At 41.5% G+C, this 19,607-nt stretch overlaps 1 protein-coding gene across 1 annotated transcript in view; it reads left to right on the plus strand.

Annotated features, from left to right (window-relative positions):
* Window positions 1-19,607, plus strand: part of Crcp (CGRP receptor component) — a 33,397-nt gene that overhangs the window by 1,123 nt on the left and 12,667 nt on the right. The window contains exons 2-4 of the mRNA XM_026400371.2: window positions 7,357-7,393; window positions 9,563-9,661; window positions 16,126-16,220. Of these exons, the coding sequence (XP_026256156.1) occupies window positions 7,357-7,393; window positions 9,563-9,661; window positions 16,126-16,220 (231 nt within the window). The remainder of the gene's footprint in view (window positions 1-7,356; window positions 7,394-9,562; window positions 9,662-16,125; window positions 16,221-19,607) is intronic.

The following is a 19,607-nucleotide window of genomic DNA, read 5'->3' on the forward strand; positions in this document are numbered from 1 at the left end:
CATCAACTGTCTTGATCACTCAGCAGTTGATAGACAAACTAGAAACTCTATGACTCCTGGACTTCCTTGTGCATCGGACTACTTCTCAGCATCTTTTCCTGTCTCTTCCCTTGCTCTGTGTCTAAATGTTGAGATATCTTAGGGCTTAGTCCTGGAACCCCTCTCTTCACATTTGCTCTGTCATTTTACTCATCCATATGCTAATGGTTCCCTAAAGTGTATTTCTGGCTTTTATCATCTGCTGGATTGCTTAGATTTAATAAATAAATAAATAAATAAATAAATAAATAAAAAATCAATCAATCAATCAATCAATCAATCAATCTTCCTCTTTCCTCACTCCTAACAGCCAATTTGTTATTTAAACTTTAGAATGCAATTTGAATTTAGAATACATTTTAAATGCAATTCCTTTCCACCTTCTCCACCCAGCCTTGGAGTCTATCTTCCGTGGTCTGGGTTAGCACTGGCCTTTTTGGCTTTCACCCTTGCCACCCTTTCCATTTTATTCTCCACACAACAACCAAAGTGATCTTAAACTTTAGCTGGACCAGGTCACCTCCTGCATAAAACCCTTCAGTGGCCTTCCATTGCACTTAGAGGAATGTACATCCCTTGCTGTCTTAATTCAGCCTTATCTCTTGCCACCCTCCCTTCCTCCACCACACACACACACTCTCTCTCTCTCTCTCTCTCTCTCACACACACACACACACACACACACACACACACTTCCTGCTTAATAGGTAGTTCCTGTGCCCTTCCAAGCTCTTTCCTGCCTCAGATCTTCGTGTTGCTCTTCTTTCTGACTGTATACTTTTTCTCCTGCCTTTTCCCTTATTCAGGTTGAATGTCCCTTTTCAAGGTTACCCACCCTATTTTTTCAGTCCAAAATAAGTCTTCTTTTTTATCTCATAGCTGCTCGGTTCACTTTTCCCTTAAATAATTGTAACGGTAATAATAGATGGTTGTTTACTTCCCTAGTCCATAAGGGCTGGGACTGGTATCTGTTCACCTAGTGCTTAGCACTGCATCCACCACAGAATAGGCATTCAGAAAATGTGTGTTGAATATAGAAATATAACAGTGTTAGTTTAATAAATATAAATTAACTGGCTAGCATCCTGACTGGTGGGCATATAGATTTTCTGATTTTCCTGAGTGAAACAGATGAAGTCAGTGGTTTTTACTCCTATAGCAACCTGATAGTTTCTCCCAAGAAGTTATTGGCTTATTGAAAACATTCAAGAAATTTTCAGCTATCAACTTATAGAAAGTGAAGTATGCTGGGGTAGATAAAGTGGTTTTGTAGTGGAGGGATCAAGAGGCCTCACTTCTAGTTCTGTGTGGCCTCCAGCATGAAGTGTGACCTCTGGCAGTTTGGTCTACAGCATCTTCAGTAGAATCCTGAGATTCTGAGGGCACTCCAGGGACCTGAAGTGAGGAGGCACAGGGGAAAAACTTTCCTGAGGTTTTTCTTTTTTCTTCAGTTATGATGTAAATACCCACTGAGTAAATAACACACACATATTTCAGAAGTTTCTTAAACATGTATGTTTATTTATTTTTAAATTTTTGATTTTGGGTACCAGGGATTGAACTCAGGGGCACTTGACCACTGAGCCACACACAACCCCAGCCCTATTTTATATTTTATTAAAGACAGGGTCTCATTGAGTTGTTTAGTGCCTCGCTAAATTGCTGAGGCTGGCTCTGAACCTGTGATCCTCCTGCCTTCGCTTCCTGAGCTGCTGGGATTACAGTCAAGCACCACTGCACCAGGCCTAAACATGTATATTTATTTGACTAAATGATAATTTAAAAATTTCTTGACGAGGCAGGGCTGAGGGTATAGCTCAGTAGCTCAGTGGTACATGACTTGCCTGGAATGAGGCCCTGGGTTTAATCTCCAGCTCTGCCAAAAAAAATCAAACTTCTTGATCATTGTTAGGAAATAGTGTCTCAGGTAAAAGAACATAAAGTAGTCACAGCAAGTTTTTTTTTTTTTTTTTTTTTTTTTAAGATAGAGTGAGAGAGGAGGGGGGGGGAGAATTTTTCAATATTTATTTTTTAGTTTTCAGCAGACACAACATCTTTGTTGGTATGTGGTGCTGAGGATCGAACCCTGGCCGCACACATGCCAGGCGAGCGCGCTACCGCTTGAGCCACATCCCCAGCCCCACAGCAAGTTTAACAGCTCTATGAGCAAACAACTTTTTTTTGTACCGGGGATTGAACCTAGGGATACTTAACCACTGAGCCACATCCCTAACCCCTTTTTAAAAAATATTTTGTTTAGAGACAAGGCCTTGCTGAGTTGCTGAGGGCCTGGTTAAGTTGCTGAGACTAGCTTTGAACTCATGATCCTTCTGCCTCAGCCTCCTGAGTTACTGAGATTATAGGCATGTGCCATCATGCCCAGTGTGAGCAACCAGCTTCTTGATCATTGTTGGGAAGTGATGTCCTCAGGTAAAAGAACAAAAAATAGTCATAGCAAGATTAAGAACTGTTCTTTATGAGGCATTTACTGTTAAGCTAATTTTGTCTGGTTCTTTGGAATCATCTGTGTACCTGGAAAGCTCTTTGTTTCCTCTTGAACTTAGTGCGCAGAGTAAAGAAAATGGATACTGTTGTCATTCGTGTCATTTTTTGAGGATTTTTTCAGGATTTCTTCCACTTTTTTTTCCCTTTTTTTATTAATTGGTTGTTCACAACATTACAAAGCTCTTGACATATCATATTTCATACATTAGATTGAAGTGGGTTATGAACTCCCAATTTTACCCCAAATGCAGATTGCAGAATCACATCGGTTATACATCCACAATTTTACATAATGCCCTATTAGTAATTGTTGTGTTCTGCTACTTTTCCTATCCTCTACTATCCCCCTAGCTATTTTTTATAGCTAAAAATACTGAGGGTCGAAAGTTAGTATGTAGGTAGTGATTCAGTAACAGGCCTGGAAAGAGGAGGCTTGCTGGTTGATTTCAGAGATGCTGCTACAGCTGACATCTGATTTTGAAGCCTGTGTAGCTTTCTTGTACCAAAGCTTAACTTTTGAAAACATGAAATGATAGCATAGGTTGAACATGGAAATTGAGCAATTCTGTTCGTCATTGCATTCGTAAGTTAACTGTGTGGCAATTAGTGGACGCTGTTTGTGTGGGCTTTTGTTTGTGTGCTTTTAAGGAAAATCTGTCAATAGATCATTTTGTACTGTTTATTTAGAATTTGGTTTTCCACAGTAGTTGTTCACATTCATTAAATTGACTCAGCAAGTTAAATAGATTTTACAGGTCAAATTTCAAATAATCAGTTTCAGCCCAGTAAGTCATTATGTAAGGAAACTGTAGCTAGGAGTATAAATTCAGTCTTTAAAATTCATTTGGAATATTTAAGCACCTATAAATCAGTACTAAGTTTTACAGAAGAATTTCATACTTCTGCGTGGGTGGGCAGTTTCTCTAGGTCTGAGCGCATGTGAATGTATTCATGACATCAGGTTTTGGCTTCGGAGAGAAGTGCCTGCTCTGCAGGGATCAACATTTTTTAAGTGTGTAGTTGACAACACGCCAGAGGACGGATTTTTTGGAGCTCTCAAAGGCATTGAATAGAAGTGTATTTTATATTGTCAATTATAAATTATAGCAGTGACTTTTTTTAACCTTATGAATTCTTTATTTTACATGTCCATTTTCCTCAACTTTTTAGGTTGAAACATTTCAGACCTAAGGAATAGTTGCAAAAGTGGCACTCAAATACCTTTATACCCTTTACCTAGAGTTACTTGTAAACATTAAAAAAATTTCTTTTGATTGTAGGTGGACACAATACTTTTATTTGTTCATTTTTTATGTGCTCCTGGGAATTGAACCCAGTGCCTTATGCGTGCTAGGCAAATACTCTACCACTGAGCCACAACACCAGCCCACTTGATGTGATGTTTGCTATCTTTCATTTGTATACGCACAAGCTGTCTTTCCATTCAGTGCATTCATCCACATATCCCCCCCTCGCGCCCCCCGCCACACATAGTTTACTGTATCACCTGAGAGTTGTAGCCCTCATGTTATCCCACCTCTTATTGAAAAGGGGCATTATCTCATGTAACATAGCACCATTGCCACCCCCAGGAAACTGAAGCACTGATGTAATTACTATTATTAAAACAGTGCATATTCACATTTCTTCTCTTAGCCAATAATGTCATTTTAGCTGAGGTTTTTTCCTCTGCTTCAGGATCCAGTTAAGAATTGTGCATTGCATTTAGTTGGCATGATTCTTTCATCTTCTTTACAACAGTTTTCTTAGGCTTTGTCTGCGACATTGGCCTTGTGACAATGATGTTGATATTTGAAGAATCTAGGCTGCTGTTTTGAAGAATGTTCCTCAGTTTGGAGCTGATTAAATTCTCATGATTAGATTCAAATTAAACTTTTTTTTTTTTTTTTGGTAGAGTTGTTTTAAGGAATGTGTCTCAGTGTATGACCTCCTTATTATTGGTGCTGTTAAATTGTATAACTTGATTAAGTTAATGTCTGTCTGATCTCATATCTTGTTCCCAACAACCTGTCACTTAACTCCTTGAGGTTAAAAACTTACTTTAAAAGAGTTTCCTAGTGTATATAGCTTATTTAGACCTCCATAAAAGACAGAAATTGTATTCATTGGCCTTTTTTGGGACAGGGGTGGGGGAATAATGGGGAATTTACCAGACTTTGTTGATGTTAAGCAGTGTTCTACCACTGAAGTACCAACCAGCCCTCACCCACATTTTACTGAATAAAGGAAGGCCTAGCATATCTTGGCATATACTCATATAAATGGGTAAAAAATTATTTATATGAAAGAAGATAAATGAATGCATTAGCTTCTGCCAGCAAGAGTGTACAAGATGCAGTTCTTGTTTAAACATCTGTTGTTCTCCTAGTTTAAACATAGATTCATTAAAATGTATGTTAAGGGGCTGGGGGGTAGCTCATTGGTAGAACAGTTGCTTAGTATGCATGAGGCCCTGGGTTTAGTCTCTGCACTGCAAAAAATTAAATGTATATGAAAGAGAATTTCCCTTCTCTTCCTATATCCTAGAAAAGGCAGCTTATATTCTTTGGATTCTTGCACTAACTATTGACTGAGTAGTGGGGCAGTAACTTGGAAAGGCCTAGGATGAATCTATCAGGGAATGGAATATTCTCCATGATAGAGGGACAGGGTCTGTTTTTGAAATGAAGTTGTAATAACAGCACCTGGGATGGATCCATTGGCCCTGAAGAAAATTGACATTTGTACTTTTCCCCCATTCTACTGTTCCTAGAAGGAATGTCTTAGTGCCTTAACATCACAGGTACAAAATGCTCCTTTGAGAATATGGGGAGTTGTAACTCAGTTTCTGACAAAGACTGGAGGGAGCCTTGTGGTGGATTTCCTGATTAAGTAGACACTGTTTGGTTTATCATGTTCAATTTTAAATGAACCATATCACATAATACTGTTGTCCTTCCTGGATTGGGTTCTTTTTAAAAATAATATTGCTTGTGACCTGAGTCCAGTGTGATTATTGGGCAAAGCAGTACATTTGTGAAACGGCAGCCATTTGTTGAATTACTGCTAGTATTTGACTAAGTTTTGTGTGCTGATGACCTTGGGTCATGGTAAGTCCCCATGGTAAGCACCTGCCAGCTTTGCTGTATTTATTGACTGGGGAAATCACCCATCTGTTTGCCTCACTTTTAAAGTTTTGTCATTGCCATTTTCATCGTCTAGCTCCATTCCTATTTTAAGAATATATAGTAGTCCCTGTTGCCCATTATGTCAAATCCAGACTACCCAATGTGAATTTCTGGATTCTGATTACTGGTTTCCATTCATCTAATCCAGTCTCATTTTTCACTATTCTGTAGTTATCTTCCACTTTTAGTTAGACTTCTTACTGTGTGACCTGGAGCTGATTACTTAATCTCTGAGTCTCGGCTTCATTATTTATAAAGTAGGGATCATACTAATAGCTCCTGTGTCACTGGAATTTTAGTGAGAATAAGGGTGATTATCTTTTAATAATAAAAGGGGCTAGGGTTATAGCTCAGTGGTAGAGCACTTGCCTAGCATGTGGCACTGGGTTCAATTCTCAGCACCGCATATAAATAAATAAAGGTCCATTGACAACTAAAAAAAAATATTAATAGCCTTTATTTATAGAGCTCTTAGTAAGTACCAAGAACTGTACTAAACTTTTAAAGTTTCTCGTAGCAGTTTTATGAGATAGGAAGAGGTGGTAGTGGTGGTGGCAAAAGTCATAGTAATGATAATAATAGCTTTTATGGAGCTTACTGTTTTCAGATACTCTTCCTGTTTCAGTTTAATCCTGTGTACACTTGTATTTTATAGATAGGAAACTTAAGCATAACTATAAAATAACTCCCAGATTCACTTAGCTAGTGTATGGTGAAGTTGGGTTTAGAATCCAGGCTGCCCTTCCAGATTTGGAATTATCCCCATTTCTTGTTTTAGAGGGATATACTTAGAAATTGATGCACTAAAACTTACACACCTTATACATGGTAGGGCTGGGTTATGTACCCAAATATGTCTGACTTCAAAATTGTGTTCTGGATTGGCATACTACACTGGCTCTAGGATTCTGAAAGTAAATACTTTCTGATGTGATATTATAGGGTAGATCAGTTATAATTTGACATGTCACATTGCTGTGTTCAGTCATATATGAAAGATGATAGTTTGCACTGTTTGGTTCTCAGGTGCAACAGGCTTTTAACCACTGCCTGATGTAGAGACTGTTGAGTTGACAGAGGATGAACACATTAACGTTTTGTGGATGTCTCACAGGATTCCTGGCCATTGCTGGAATTCCTGGTGGATGTTAGGTAGGACACTTTATCAGGCAGATCATTTCTGTTGGCCAATGGGAAGGGACCCTGGGTTCAGAAGGGAGCGGCACTTGGTTTCTCCGGGCATCTCTGGCACCCACACTGTCACTGTTCCTTGAACCCTCCATCCTCTATGGTCTTGCCCTCCTGTTCTTCCTGTAGTTCACTTCTCCATGGTGTCCAACCGTCTTCACTTCCCAAGTGCTGAACTCCGGCCTACGTGGGTTTGGAATAAGTGTTGTGTTTTAGTCACCTGCCTGCTGATGGGTGTGTGATATGCTGTGGCTATAAAAAGGACAGTCTGCTCTGAAATTGTCCTCAGCCTGATAAGACATGTAGGACTTAGGACGTTTCTCAGTTTTAGGTTCCTGAACTAGATGACTAGCTCTTGGCAACAGAATTATTTTACAAGAAGAACGCTCAGGAAGGCTGTGAGCCTGGACTGATGATGGCTTCTTTTCTTTTTCAGGAAGGATGCAAGCTCTGCACTGCTCAGTAACTATGAGGTAAATAGCTCTACAGTGGGTCATTCTCTGCCCTTCCTGATTGCTTGCCCTTCGATGTAAGGATTGTTGATTAGAAATCATTGAATTCATTTGGATTTTCCACTCTCAAACAAGACAATTGGCACTATCTAGTGGACTTTGAAGTACTCTAAGCTTGGTATTTTGGGGAGTCTGGTAAGACTTTGGTTTATAATAGGTCCCTTTCCCTAAGTCCCAGAGATTGTAGGTCATCTTTTGGAATGCCCTCAAGGAACAGAAGCATTTGTTTTAGAGCCATTTCTGAGTGCCCACACAAGTTTCCTAGTAAAACATTTATACCTTTCTTTTTTTAAATGTACTGGGGATTAAGCTCAGAGATACTTGACCACTGAGCCATACCCCAGCCCTAGTTTTTGTATTTTATTTAGAGACAAGAGTTTCACGGAGTTGCTTAGCACCTTGCAATTGCTGAGGCTGACTTTTTTTAGTTGTAAGTGGACATAACACCTTTATTTTATTTTTATATGGTGCTGAGGATCGAACCTAGTGTCTCACGCATGCTAGGCAAGTGCTCTATCTCTGAGCCACAACCCCATCCCCACTGAGGCTGGCTTTGAACTCGGATCCTCCTGTCTTAGCCTCTTGAACCACTGGGATTACAGGTGTGCACCACTGTGCCTGGTTTATGCCTTTTCTTAATTATCATCCTTGATTTATAACATGCTTATGTTACTTTGATCTTTAATAGTCACAAAGGTATTAACATCCTCATTTTGAAAGTAAGAGTTCAGTCACCTCACCATTATGAATAATTTAATAAGAGATTAACAGGTTTTTAATTTTGGGGGGTTGAGGGTGGAGCTGTTGGTGAAAGACAGGAAAGGGAAATATAACGGTATTTTCACCTGCCTCCTGCTTTGCCTGGATCTTGTTTGGTACTAGCAAAACCATTTGATGGATTAGTGCCAGGTGTAGAATGAACCACGTCAGTTTTCTGCACATCCCGTCAAAGGCCAGACTTGTGGAGATGTGGAGGAAACCTGGGTCTCTGGATTATGCTTGATATGTATGCAGAATAAATGCAGTTGGGCATGCTGGTCTTAAAGGTTAACCCTGCATGGCTGCTGTTTGTGATAGGAATGCAGTGGGGTGAGGCCAAGCCATTGGCTCTCAGGAATTTCCATGTCCAGCTTGGACTTGGTGTGGTGTTTGGGGGGAACACAACATTCATTGAGTCTTGTGCCACTCTTTCTGAAAGGACTAGTTGGTAGGGAGGGTTTGCATTGCACCGAGTTATGGTCTCTGAGCCTCTATTGCCCTCACCTTTCTGGTGGACTCTCAAACAGGAAAGACAGACCACCCACCCCCATTCCAATACTAAGGCAGATATTTTTTCTTTGTGGGGAAAGTTTACTATTTAACATCTATAGCATTTTTAGATTTTTATTTATTTAGGAGTGCTGCAGCTACACCCAGGGCCTCATATAAGCTAGGCAAGCTCCCTGTCACTGAACTAACTACACTCTCAGCCCATCCGTTTTTTAAAAAAGAACTATCACTTGCTTCAGAATTTTTTCTTTTTTTCTTTCTCTTGTTTTGGGACCAGGGATTGAACCCAGGGCCTTGCACATGCTAGACAAGTGCCCTACCATTGAGCTACCTCCCCAACAATTTTTTTCTTATAGAAAGAAATTATACTAAATATATGTATTAGGCAGACTCCTTTAAAAAAATATTTATTTTAGGAACATTTACTTTGGAATAGTGAATATGGCTTTGAGATCAAAATCAGTAATGTAGTATATATTGATAGGAAACATTTGAAATATTTTAATTAAACTAATGAATGTATTCGGTGTAGATAAAAGAACACTTAAAAATGTTACCTGCGGGCTGGGGTTGTAGCTCAGTGATTGAGCACTTGCTTCGCATGCATGAGGCACTGGGGTTCAATCCTCGGCGTCACATAAAAAAATAAATAAAAACAAAGATATTGTGTCCATCTACAACTAAAAAAAATGTTTTTTTAAAAAAAGTCACCTGCTTCTGGGATGCATTTGCTCTAAACCAAGAGTTGAGAGGCTGGTTTATAGGAAGTAAGGAGGTATTAGACTTTCTTATTTCCCCTTGAAACCTTGTAGTAGGTACATTTCTCAGATTTATAGGAATCTTTTGTGTGTCTCTTCCTAGGTGTTCCAGTTACTAACTGATCTGAAAGAGCAGCGCAAAGAAAGCGGGAAGAACAAGCACAGCTCTGGGCAGCAGAACCTGAACACCATCACCTACGAGGTGAGCCCGGCTGCTAAAGCCCGCCTAAGCCACCGCTGGGAGGCGGTGTACTCCGCTGATGGCTGGCCTCTTCCCTGATTGGAGTGGGTTGGCAATAACCCAGGTTCTGTTGTTTAGAGAGGGAGTGGAGTGGAAGACTGCCTTCACTTGTAAACACGTTGTACCCCCTGAACTTTCCTCAAATTCAACGGTTCCCTGGGACTAGGCTCAATGAAAGCCATCATTTATAGTTACTCCGTGTTTCAGGGAAAGGATGCAGATGAAAAGTGACCAAAGGGCTGGGGATGCAGTTCTGTGGTAGTGTGGGAGGCCATCCTCCCACGTGATTTGAGTTACCTCCCTGACTGGGTGAGAGGTGCTTAGACACAGCTGTGTTAGAGCCTTCCCCACCCTTTCCCATGTCCGAGGGCTTGTCCGTGCAGAGGCGTGCCTGGCCACTGCCCTGAAGACCCAATCGTCGCCCCTGACCTTGGGATGCTGCCCCCCTTAACCTTCACTGGATGGGAATTTCCCTTGAATTTTTCGTTCCCCAATAAAAGCCCACTCCCTGGCGTGTTCTCTCTCTTTCACTAGTCTCTTCTGTAAACCTCGCCACTGCATTAGGTGGCTGGAGACGGGAGCTAGGAGAAGCCGTCTCGGAGCTGGTATTAAAGGTAGTGAGAGTCTTGTCTCTTTAATTTAAAACTCCCTAGCAATTACTTATGAATTGAACCTTCTTTCATGAAGCCAGCGCTGGTCGCGTGGCAGATGGTAGAGCACATACCTAGCATGTATAAGGCCCTGGGTTTGATTCTCAACACCGCATTTAAAAAATCTCTTATTTAACCAGGCACCATGCCTGAAATTGTAGCTACTTGGGAGGCTGAAGCAGAGGGATTGCAAGTTTGAGGCTAGCCAGGACATCTTATGGAGATCGTATCTCAAAATGGTAAATTTAAAAGGGTTGGGGATATAGCTCAGTGGTAAAACACCACTGGTTCAATTTGCAGTACTGGAGGGAAAAAAAAATAGCCAAGAAAAGAAGAAAATGGGAGCAAAGTCCAGGATATATACCAGACACAAAATTTCCATTGTCTTCTCCCTTGGTATCAGGACATATGACTCTCCAGAAATCATTATGCGACAATGTGCACAGAATATTGCCAACCAGGGAAGCTCTGGCGAACCTTGAAGTCCAAAGTTGTTGCAAGCAACCAACTTCTACCCTAAAGCTGAGAGACTAGACCAACCTCTGTCCTAAGTCACATAGTTAAGTCCACGGTGCAAACCTAGTCTGGTGGTACACGCCTGTAATTCTAGCAACTTGGGAGGCTGGGGCAAGAGGATCACAGGTTGAGGTCAGCCTCAGCAATTTAGTGAGACCCTATCTCAAAATAAAACATTGTGGCTCAGTAGTAGAACTCCCCTGGATTCATTCCCCAACAAAGCGCGCGCGCGCGCACACACACACACACACACATACACAACTGTCCACTGTGAACCATGGGCCCAGGCAAGGGTACTCCCATTAGGTATAGCATTCCAAGGACCTCAAGATTACCTTCTGGAAGACCAGGACAAAGGCCAGAACTTTTCTTTTTTCTTTTCTTTCTTTCTTTCTTTATTTGTAGGTGAGCACACAATATCTTTATTTATTTTTATGTGGTACTGAGGATCGAACCTAGAACTCACACATGCGAGGCAAGCACTTTACTACTACTGAGCTATAGTCCCAACCCCAGGCCAGAGCTTTTCTCTGGGCAATGCCAGCTTCTTTATACGCACAAGAAATGATGTTTTATTGCAGTAAGCTTAGTGCTGAGGGCATAAAGAAGAAAGCAGAAGCCGCTCATCACATGCTGGCTGGCTGCAGGTTTGCCTTGTTCTTTCCAACCTGTGCTTTGTCCATAAAGAATCTTGCTTGTCTTTTCATTCTATTTCCTTTCAATTCTGATTTTCTTTTCTTTCTATTTCCTTACAATTCTGATTTTTGCCCCTGTAGAGAATTTGGTTTTAATTGTCTTTATTTCATCTTTCCAAAGACATTACTGAGTTTTATTCAAGTTGTCCTAATGATTTTCAGGGAAAATAGAGGACTTGGCATTCCCCTCCTCACCCTCCTCACCCTCCTCCTGCGGTTTGTGCAAAACTCCCTCCCTCCCGTGTTTGTTCATGTTCTCTTTCATCACATAGTCCTCTATTTCTTAGAAGGTGGTGTTTGTTAGTTTTTTGACCACATTTCAAACCATTCAGTGTTCCTGCTCTGTATACTTAGATTAGTTGAAACTTGCTGCCACTCTCTTTTTCCTTAAGTTCTTATGTAAGAAAGTTATGGTAGTAAATGTCTCGAGGCTTGTGATACTTGATAATATATATTTCTAGTGTTTTTGTTTTGTTTTGTTTTGGTTTTTTGTACTGGGGATTGAACCCAGTGCTTAACTACTGAGCCTGAGACACATTCCCAGCCCTTTTTTATATTTTATTTAGGGACAGGTCTTGCTGAGGCTGGCTTTGAACTTGTGTTCCTACTGCCTCAGCCTCCAGATCCCTTGGGATTATGGCAGGCACCACCATGCCTGGCTTATTTCTAGTGTTTTTAATTTGAACAACAACTTGTCTGGGGCTGGGGATGTGGCTCAAGTGGTAGCACGCTCGCCTGGCATGCGTGCGGCCCGGGTTCGATCCTCAGCACCACATACAAACAAAGATGTTGTGTCCGCCGAGAACTAAAAAATAAATATTAAAAAAAAAAAAAAAAAAACAACTTGTCTGAATATGAAGTTCTCGGGTTTTATTGGTGATCAGAGAAAAAGTTCAAAATGTCCTGAGTTTAGTTGCAAGGGTTGGAGGATGGAGTGGAGTAAAGGTAGAGGCTCATCAGTGGTAATTTAAGGCCAGCACACTCCTGAAAGGCTGCTGAAACCTGAGCTCTGATGCCTTCCCCACCCCTGGCCCACCACATGCTGTTTGCAGTGCCCTCCATCCAGAAGCAGCAGGTTTTCCCAGCTCTTCCTCACCTCTCTCATTTGCAGCCAGTGTAATATCAATGCAAACATCTATGCTTCCCTATTTTTGTCATAAGAAATATTCTTGTGGCTGGTATACGTTGGTCAGTGGTGGAGCTCTTGCTTAGCACAAAGACGACCCTGGGTCAGTCCCCAGCCCTACAACAAAAAAATAATAGTAAATGCTCTGATCTGCTGGATATTTCTTAACTGCTAACTAGTTCTGCTGCTGGTAGTTGTGGGAACTTATCCCAAGACCTGGTCTTTTTTTGGTCTAGCATTTATAATAGCTCAATAAGCCCTTTTATTTTAGAGCTTCCTGGGTCTCTCTAGAGTTTTGGTTTAACATAGGTATTATGTTAGGCAAGAATGTAAGACTGATGTGATTTTTACAATTTTTGAGAGATTCTTTGACACTTAAGGCTACTATTTATTTTTAGGTTTGAAAATCCTCTCAAATTATGTCAAAGTGGGGTTCCCTCTTTAAAAAAAAAAAACTTTTTAATTTTAAAATTATTTTGCATGGGCTGGGGATGTGGCTCAAGCGGTAGCGCGCTCGCCTGGCATGCGTGTGGCCCGGATTCGATTCTCAGCACCACATACCAACAAAGATGTTGTGTCCGCCGAGAACTAAAAAATAAATATTAAAATTAAAAAAAAAATTATTATCTCCCGAGTTTTTCCACTACTATCCTTTTTATGTTCCAGGGTCTAATTCAGAATACCATTTTATATCGGTAAGATGACCACAATTTAATTATAAGGATGGAGAATGGAGAAGGGCAGAGACAAGGAAATTCATCACTTAACAGCTGTGGGGATTCCAGTTCACATTGCTGAACAAGTGTTGAAACATGTACTCAAATCCCATCAAGTATGCAATTCCTGGGCTCCTAGCCCCAACCAGTCCACAGCATTGACTCTCCTTGGGCTGCTCTCCTGTTCCAGAGCTTCCTGATTTGATGCTCTGCCTTTCTTATTCTGCAGCCAGTCTAGGTTCACTATAAACATCTTAGGCTTTCCTTCCCTAAATTTCTGTCCTAAAAATACTCTTGGCTGTAGATCTAGTGGACGTGTTTTCTACTTTTGTCTACTTTGCTGCTGGTAGTTGTGGATATGTGTCCCAGAAAACAGCGCCTTTTTTTGCCTGGCATCTGCAACAACTCAGTAAGCCCTGCTTTTTCAGAGATCTTCAGTCTCAAGAGTTCTCGCTCAACAGTATTTAGTTAATATGTCTTACTAATATTCTCCAATATTAGTTCTTTTTTTACTTTCCATGACCTTGATGTTCTGAATAATAATGGTCAGGTATTCTGTAGAATGTTCCTTGATTGCCTGATGTTGTTTCCTGACTAAACTGAGCTTATGGCTCTTGAGGGAAGAACCCTGCAGAGATGACGTGCCCTTCTCCTTGTGAGACTTTGGGGTGCCTGGCACAGGGTGATTTTACTGATGATGTTGACACACTGATCACTTGGTGAAGATGGTGTTGGCCTGGTTTCTGCATGGTAAAGTGATTTTCTCTCCATTTCCTTATTCTCTTAGGAAAGAGTCCCTGTCTCCTGCTTTCAGGGGAAAGGGGATTAAGCATCCCCTCTTGAAGGGGAGCATCAAAGAATTGGGTTGTGTTAGAACCAGCACAGCATTAGCAGGTGTTTGGAGAATTGCTCTGAGGTGTGCAGATGTCTACCTGACCCTTAACTTTTGACAGTTAACTTAGTATTCATCAAGGGGTCTTTCCTGCAGTGATTATCAACTGAGGTACAATTGCCTAATGGTGATTTTCCCCCTTCCTTTTTTCTATAAGAAAAGTTGTCTGTTATTTATTCAATTGCATATATCCTGTGATAGTGGGAAATACATATTTGGTCTTCATCTCTGTTTCTAAACAACTCAAAATCCTCTGGACTCCCTGAAGATTATTTTTGTATGCTAATGAGTTGACTGATATCTGTGTCCTCTAGGTGGCTTAAGAATGGGGCTGATCACCAGGAACCCCAAGGCAGGATTGGGGGCTGAGACCTTCAGCCTACACTGGCTGTGGGGAAGAGAGAAGAACTGAAGGGTAGTTGATCCCCAGTGGCCTGTGTGTTCATCAGTTATGCCTATGTAGTGAAGCGTCCATAAAAACCCAGAAGGATAAGATTTGGAGGTTCCAAAAGCCGACTGCAGCTTCCTGGAGGGGAGTGCCATAGAGAGCTCCCTGCCCCTCCTCTTGTGTCTTCCTCTGTGTAATTTTTAATCTCTTTTCTTTTATCCTTTATAATAAACTAAACATTAAGTGTTTCCTGGGTTCTGTAAGCCAATCCAGCAAATTAATGGAACCCAAGGAGGGTTGTGGCAACCTGAATTTCTAGCCAGACTGTTAGAGGCTCAGATAAAACAACCCTGGGCTTATGAAGGGGTGAGCAGGGAAAAGGCAAGGGCTGTTGAAAACCACAGGGAGCCTTACCTGATAAGCACCTGGAGGCTCTCTATGCCGGGAATGTGACCTTTCAGCCAAGGTCACATTCCCAGCAGAAAAGCTGTTTCAGGGTCTTGTCACATTCTATCACGTGGCGTGGACCTTCCCTTATCTCAGCCCCCAATCACCTTGGCAACTAAAACATCAAGACCCTCTCAAAGAAAGCTTGCTGAGGGCCTTTTAAAGGGGGCAGGAAACTGAGGCAAAAGCAGGAGGAGTCAGTTTTCGTAAAGTCCCCGACTCTGAGCACCACACCATCCTCTCCTAGAGACAGGCAGGTGGTCAATCCAGGCAGCTAGTATGCTGTCAGTCAAAAGTAAAAAGATGGGCCTGGGCAGAGCTCCCTGGAAACTGCTCTGACCCCCGGCAACACTGGAAGGCAGAAGGCCTTCTGTCCCTCTCCTCTCTGAGAGGACCCGCTCTCTCCCTTCTAACAGACTCAGGCCTGTTACCCTGGAAAACAACAGCCGAGCAGTCTGGGGTTTGGAGAGCTGGCCTGCAGGGTCGAGCCCTCAGTCTGAGGCCCGAGGCTCCCTCCAGTAGGCAGCATCAGAATGTTGGATTGGGGGACACCCAGTGGTGTCCACTGCTGATGTAGCCTTGCGTACTTGGTAGCAGGAAAAACCACATGTACCCTGTGTCAGAAACGCGTTGGACGTTTTCAAGAAACTGAGTTTGAGTTTGTTTTTTCCTGTACAATCCATAGAGTCTTATGGTGATTTTATTCTTCGGGTTCCCTCTTTTAAAAACATTTTTTTTTTTTGTCAGAAATATGGTAACATAATTGTCAGGTTGAGTTTTTGTTTCTCTTTTTAAAAATGGAATGAATTTTCTTCTAAAATTTTGTTGATTTCTCCTGTTCAACTTCACACTCCCCCTTCCTATCATATGAAGATTGGTTTTTCTGAAGACATTTATTTATAGAGGATTCTTAAAACAAAATTTCAGAATACTAATTTTTAGCCATTGCTCCCTTTTTCTCAGTAGGTTTCTTTGTTTTTTGTTTTTTGTTGTAGACGCTAAAATACATATCAAAAACACCGTGCAGACACCAGAGTCCTGAAATTGTCAGAGAATTTCTTACAGCAATGAAAAGCCACAAGTTGACCAAGTAAGTGAAGACCAGCCGAGTGGACAAGAGGGACACGTGGTGAAAGTGAAGGCTTCCCAGGGCTGCCCTTACTACTGTGTGGCTACAACACCCTGGGATAAGACAGCTAAGAGGTGTACAAGTGCTTCGGGAGCAGGGACAGAACCTCATGTTTGTCTCAAAGTCCTTCTTGGGGTCCCAGTTCACATGGCCTAACTGTCTACTTCCTCCCCAGTGATCAGGCCAGATTGGATTGAAAGGTTCACAGTAAGGTCATTTGATACTTGGGTTGATATGAGGCAAAAGTGCTGTTCTCTCAGCTCTTGCTGTGTCCAGTTACTTTTGGTCTTTCAGCTTATAAAAATTAACATTACTATAAATCGAGTTTACATGAGAAAAAAACTACTTAAGTTTTCTACACCACCCCAGCACTAGTTTTTTATCAGTTAAGACTGGGAGGGTTTAACACAGGTATCTCCTATCTTCAAGGGATTGTCTGTCAGGTAAGGCTCCCTGTGGTCTTCAGGGGTCTTCCTGCTCCTCTGCTTACCCATTCATGGCTGACTAGCATATGGGTGAGGCCTTTAAGGATGTCATCTCTAAATTCTTTTAGGGTATTTGGGCCTGGTTCAGACTGACTGCCTCCTGCTGGGAAAGAGTGAAGTTGGGGGAGGGCCATGGGAAGTCCAGGGTTCCATGAGGGGGAGGGCGGGTGATTGGACAGGGATCCTGCTAGGACAACAATAAGAAGGCAGAAAAGCATTGTTTTCTGCAGACAGCATAGAAGCAATCAGTTTTATCATCCAGTCCCTGGAAACCGTGAAGATAGTAACTCACTGAAGCTTATGGTGGGGTCCAAAATATCATTGATTTTAATACTAGTGCTGATGAATTCCAGTAGCTTTTGTTGTATCATTCTGGATAATGGATGATTTTCTTTTGGAGGGACAGTGTAGTGTTATTTCTGGCACACAGTTGCTACACAACCGGTAAACTAAGAACGCTCCTCGCCTGACCTCTCTCCTTGAAAAGAACTCTGAAGACAAACATCTTGCATGTGTGTGTGTGTGTTATATATATTTTATTTTTTATTATGGTAAAATATACATAATACTAACCACTTTAAGTATAATATTGATAAGTATTATATAGCCAATATCTAGAACTTTCTCATCTTCTGAAACTGAAATTCTGTGTATCTTAAACAGCTCCCCATTTGCTCCTTCCCTCTCCCTGAACCTTCATTCTTCTTTCTATTTTTGTGAATTTGACTCCTTCATATAAGTAGAATCATATAGTATGAGTATTGTTTAATCTCCCTTATTTTTTCACCATTTTAACTGTTTTTAGGTGGGTGTTAGGGGTAGTAAATGTATTCTCACTGTACAGTTTTCACTACCATCTATCCACAAAACAGTTTCCATCTTTCAAAGCCAGAGTTCTACCTGTTTAAACAGGACCCCTGCCCTCCTAGCCCCTGGCAGCTGTCACTTTGCATCTGTCTCTGCACCTGAGGATCCCTGAGTCCCTCCAGGGAGTGCGTGTGTGCAGTGTTTGTCCTTGTGCCTGGCTTGTTCAGCTTAGTGTTTTCAAGGGGTGTTGTGTTGTTGCTTGTGTGGACACTTTTTTTTTCTTCAAGGCTGAATGATATTCCATGTTATATATAAACCATATCTTGTTTATTCAACATCCAGTGATGTATACTTGTATACTTGCCAGCCACAGCAAGTTATTGAATTCCTGAGGAACTTAGCGAGACCCTACATAAAATACAAAAAAGGGGCTGGGGCTCAGTTGTTAAGTACCCCTGGGTTCAATCCCCAGTACCAAAAAAGATAACCCCATATTTATTTATTTGTTGGTACTAGGGATTGAGCCCAGCAGTTCTTTACCACTGAGCTGTGCCCTCAGTCCTATTTATTTATTTATTTGAGGCAGGGTCTTGTTAAGTTGCTGAGCGTCTTGGTAAGTCATGATCCTCCTGCTTCAGCCTCCCAAGTGGCTAGGATTGTAGGCACCCAACTCATTTTTTTAAAAAATATTTTTAGTTATACCTGGAACGATATCTTTATTTTTATGTGGCGCTGAGGTTCGAACCCAGTGCTTCACATGTGCGAGAATGAGTCACATCTTCCTGGTTGGGATAATTTTAAGTAGTGTCCTGGGCATTTAAAATATTATATTTAAGTAGTTGAGTCTCTGACTTCTGTTAAGCCTCTGGTCGATGTTATTCTTCCTATTGGAGTGAGCAGTCAGCTCACTTAGGCTCAGACCTCAGGCCAATCTACCTTCCAAGAGCAAGGATTGCCGCATCTGCTCAGTTTCTGAAGTCTGGGCTGCTTTGGGTCTTATTTTGCATGATGGTTTGATTTGCTCAGTGGCAGTGTGTTTTCTCTGCTGGTGTGGTTGTCACTGGGGCTACCCTTGGGGTGCAGCAGGGAGAGAGCAAAGAAAGGGAAATGGGGCACTTTGCACCTGAAGGTCTCTTCCTGCTGCTGTTTCTCTGCTGGGGAGTTGCTCTTGAGTTAGGAAATTCATCTGGATTTTCACACCGGATTTCTCTTGAAGTTTTCTTAACTACCTGTGAGCCACCCTAGGTCCAAGGACCTAAGAGGAGCGTGGGTAAGAAATTCATTTTCATACTCTCCCCAGTTGTTCTTTATCTGTTGTTTTCCTCAATCCACCTGCTTTGGCTTGCTTTACAGAGTCCTCAGGCTATTGCTTTTATATTCTGTCCATAGATTTTCACTGTAATCAGTGGAGAGACAGGCCTTAGTGGGCTTATGTCATCTTGTCTACAAATTTTTTTTATCAGTACTGGGGATTGAACCCAGGGCCTTGCATATATATGCTAGGTAAGCACTTCACCATTGACCCACATCTCCAGCCATTTTTTTTCCCGTTGCCCCCCCACCCCTACCCCTCCTTTCCCTTTCCATAGGGTCTTCCTTAAATTGCCCAGACTGACCTTGAACTCAAGATCCTCCTTTCTCAGTCTCCTGAATAGCTGGGATTGCTGGCATGCACCACAGCACTCACTTTACAATAGAAGTCTTTTTTTTTTTTTTTTTTTTTTTTTTACACAATAGAAGTCTTAATGGTTGATTTTTAAGGGTTTTCTTTTTTTTTTTTTTCCTCAGCTAATTGTCTGGCTGTGTTTAGCTTCCTAATCTTCCATCTTTTTCACTAAATATGGATGTGGCTATGGTTCAAGAAAGCTACAGATAGAAATAACCCTGAAAAGTGGTCCTTGACTGCAATCTGCGTAAGTTTCGAGGATTAATTTTAGCTCTGTTTTCCATTTGAACCCCAAACTGAGGATTTATAAAGTCCTTTGTGGCCTTTTAATCTCTACCTTTTATTAAATTGGTCCTATAGGGCTCAGGATGGTTTCAGTGGTAGAGTACT

Source organism: Urocitellus parryii, chromosome 9 (genome assembly GCF_045843805.1).
Source record: "Urocitellus parryii isolate mUroPar1 chromosome 9, mUroPar1.hap1, whole genome shotgun sequence".
In the NCBI taxonomy this organism is placed as follows: Eukaryota; Metazoa; Chordata; class Mammalia; order Rodentia; family Sciuridae; genus Urocitellus; species Urocitellus parryii.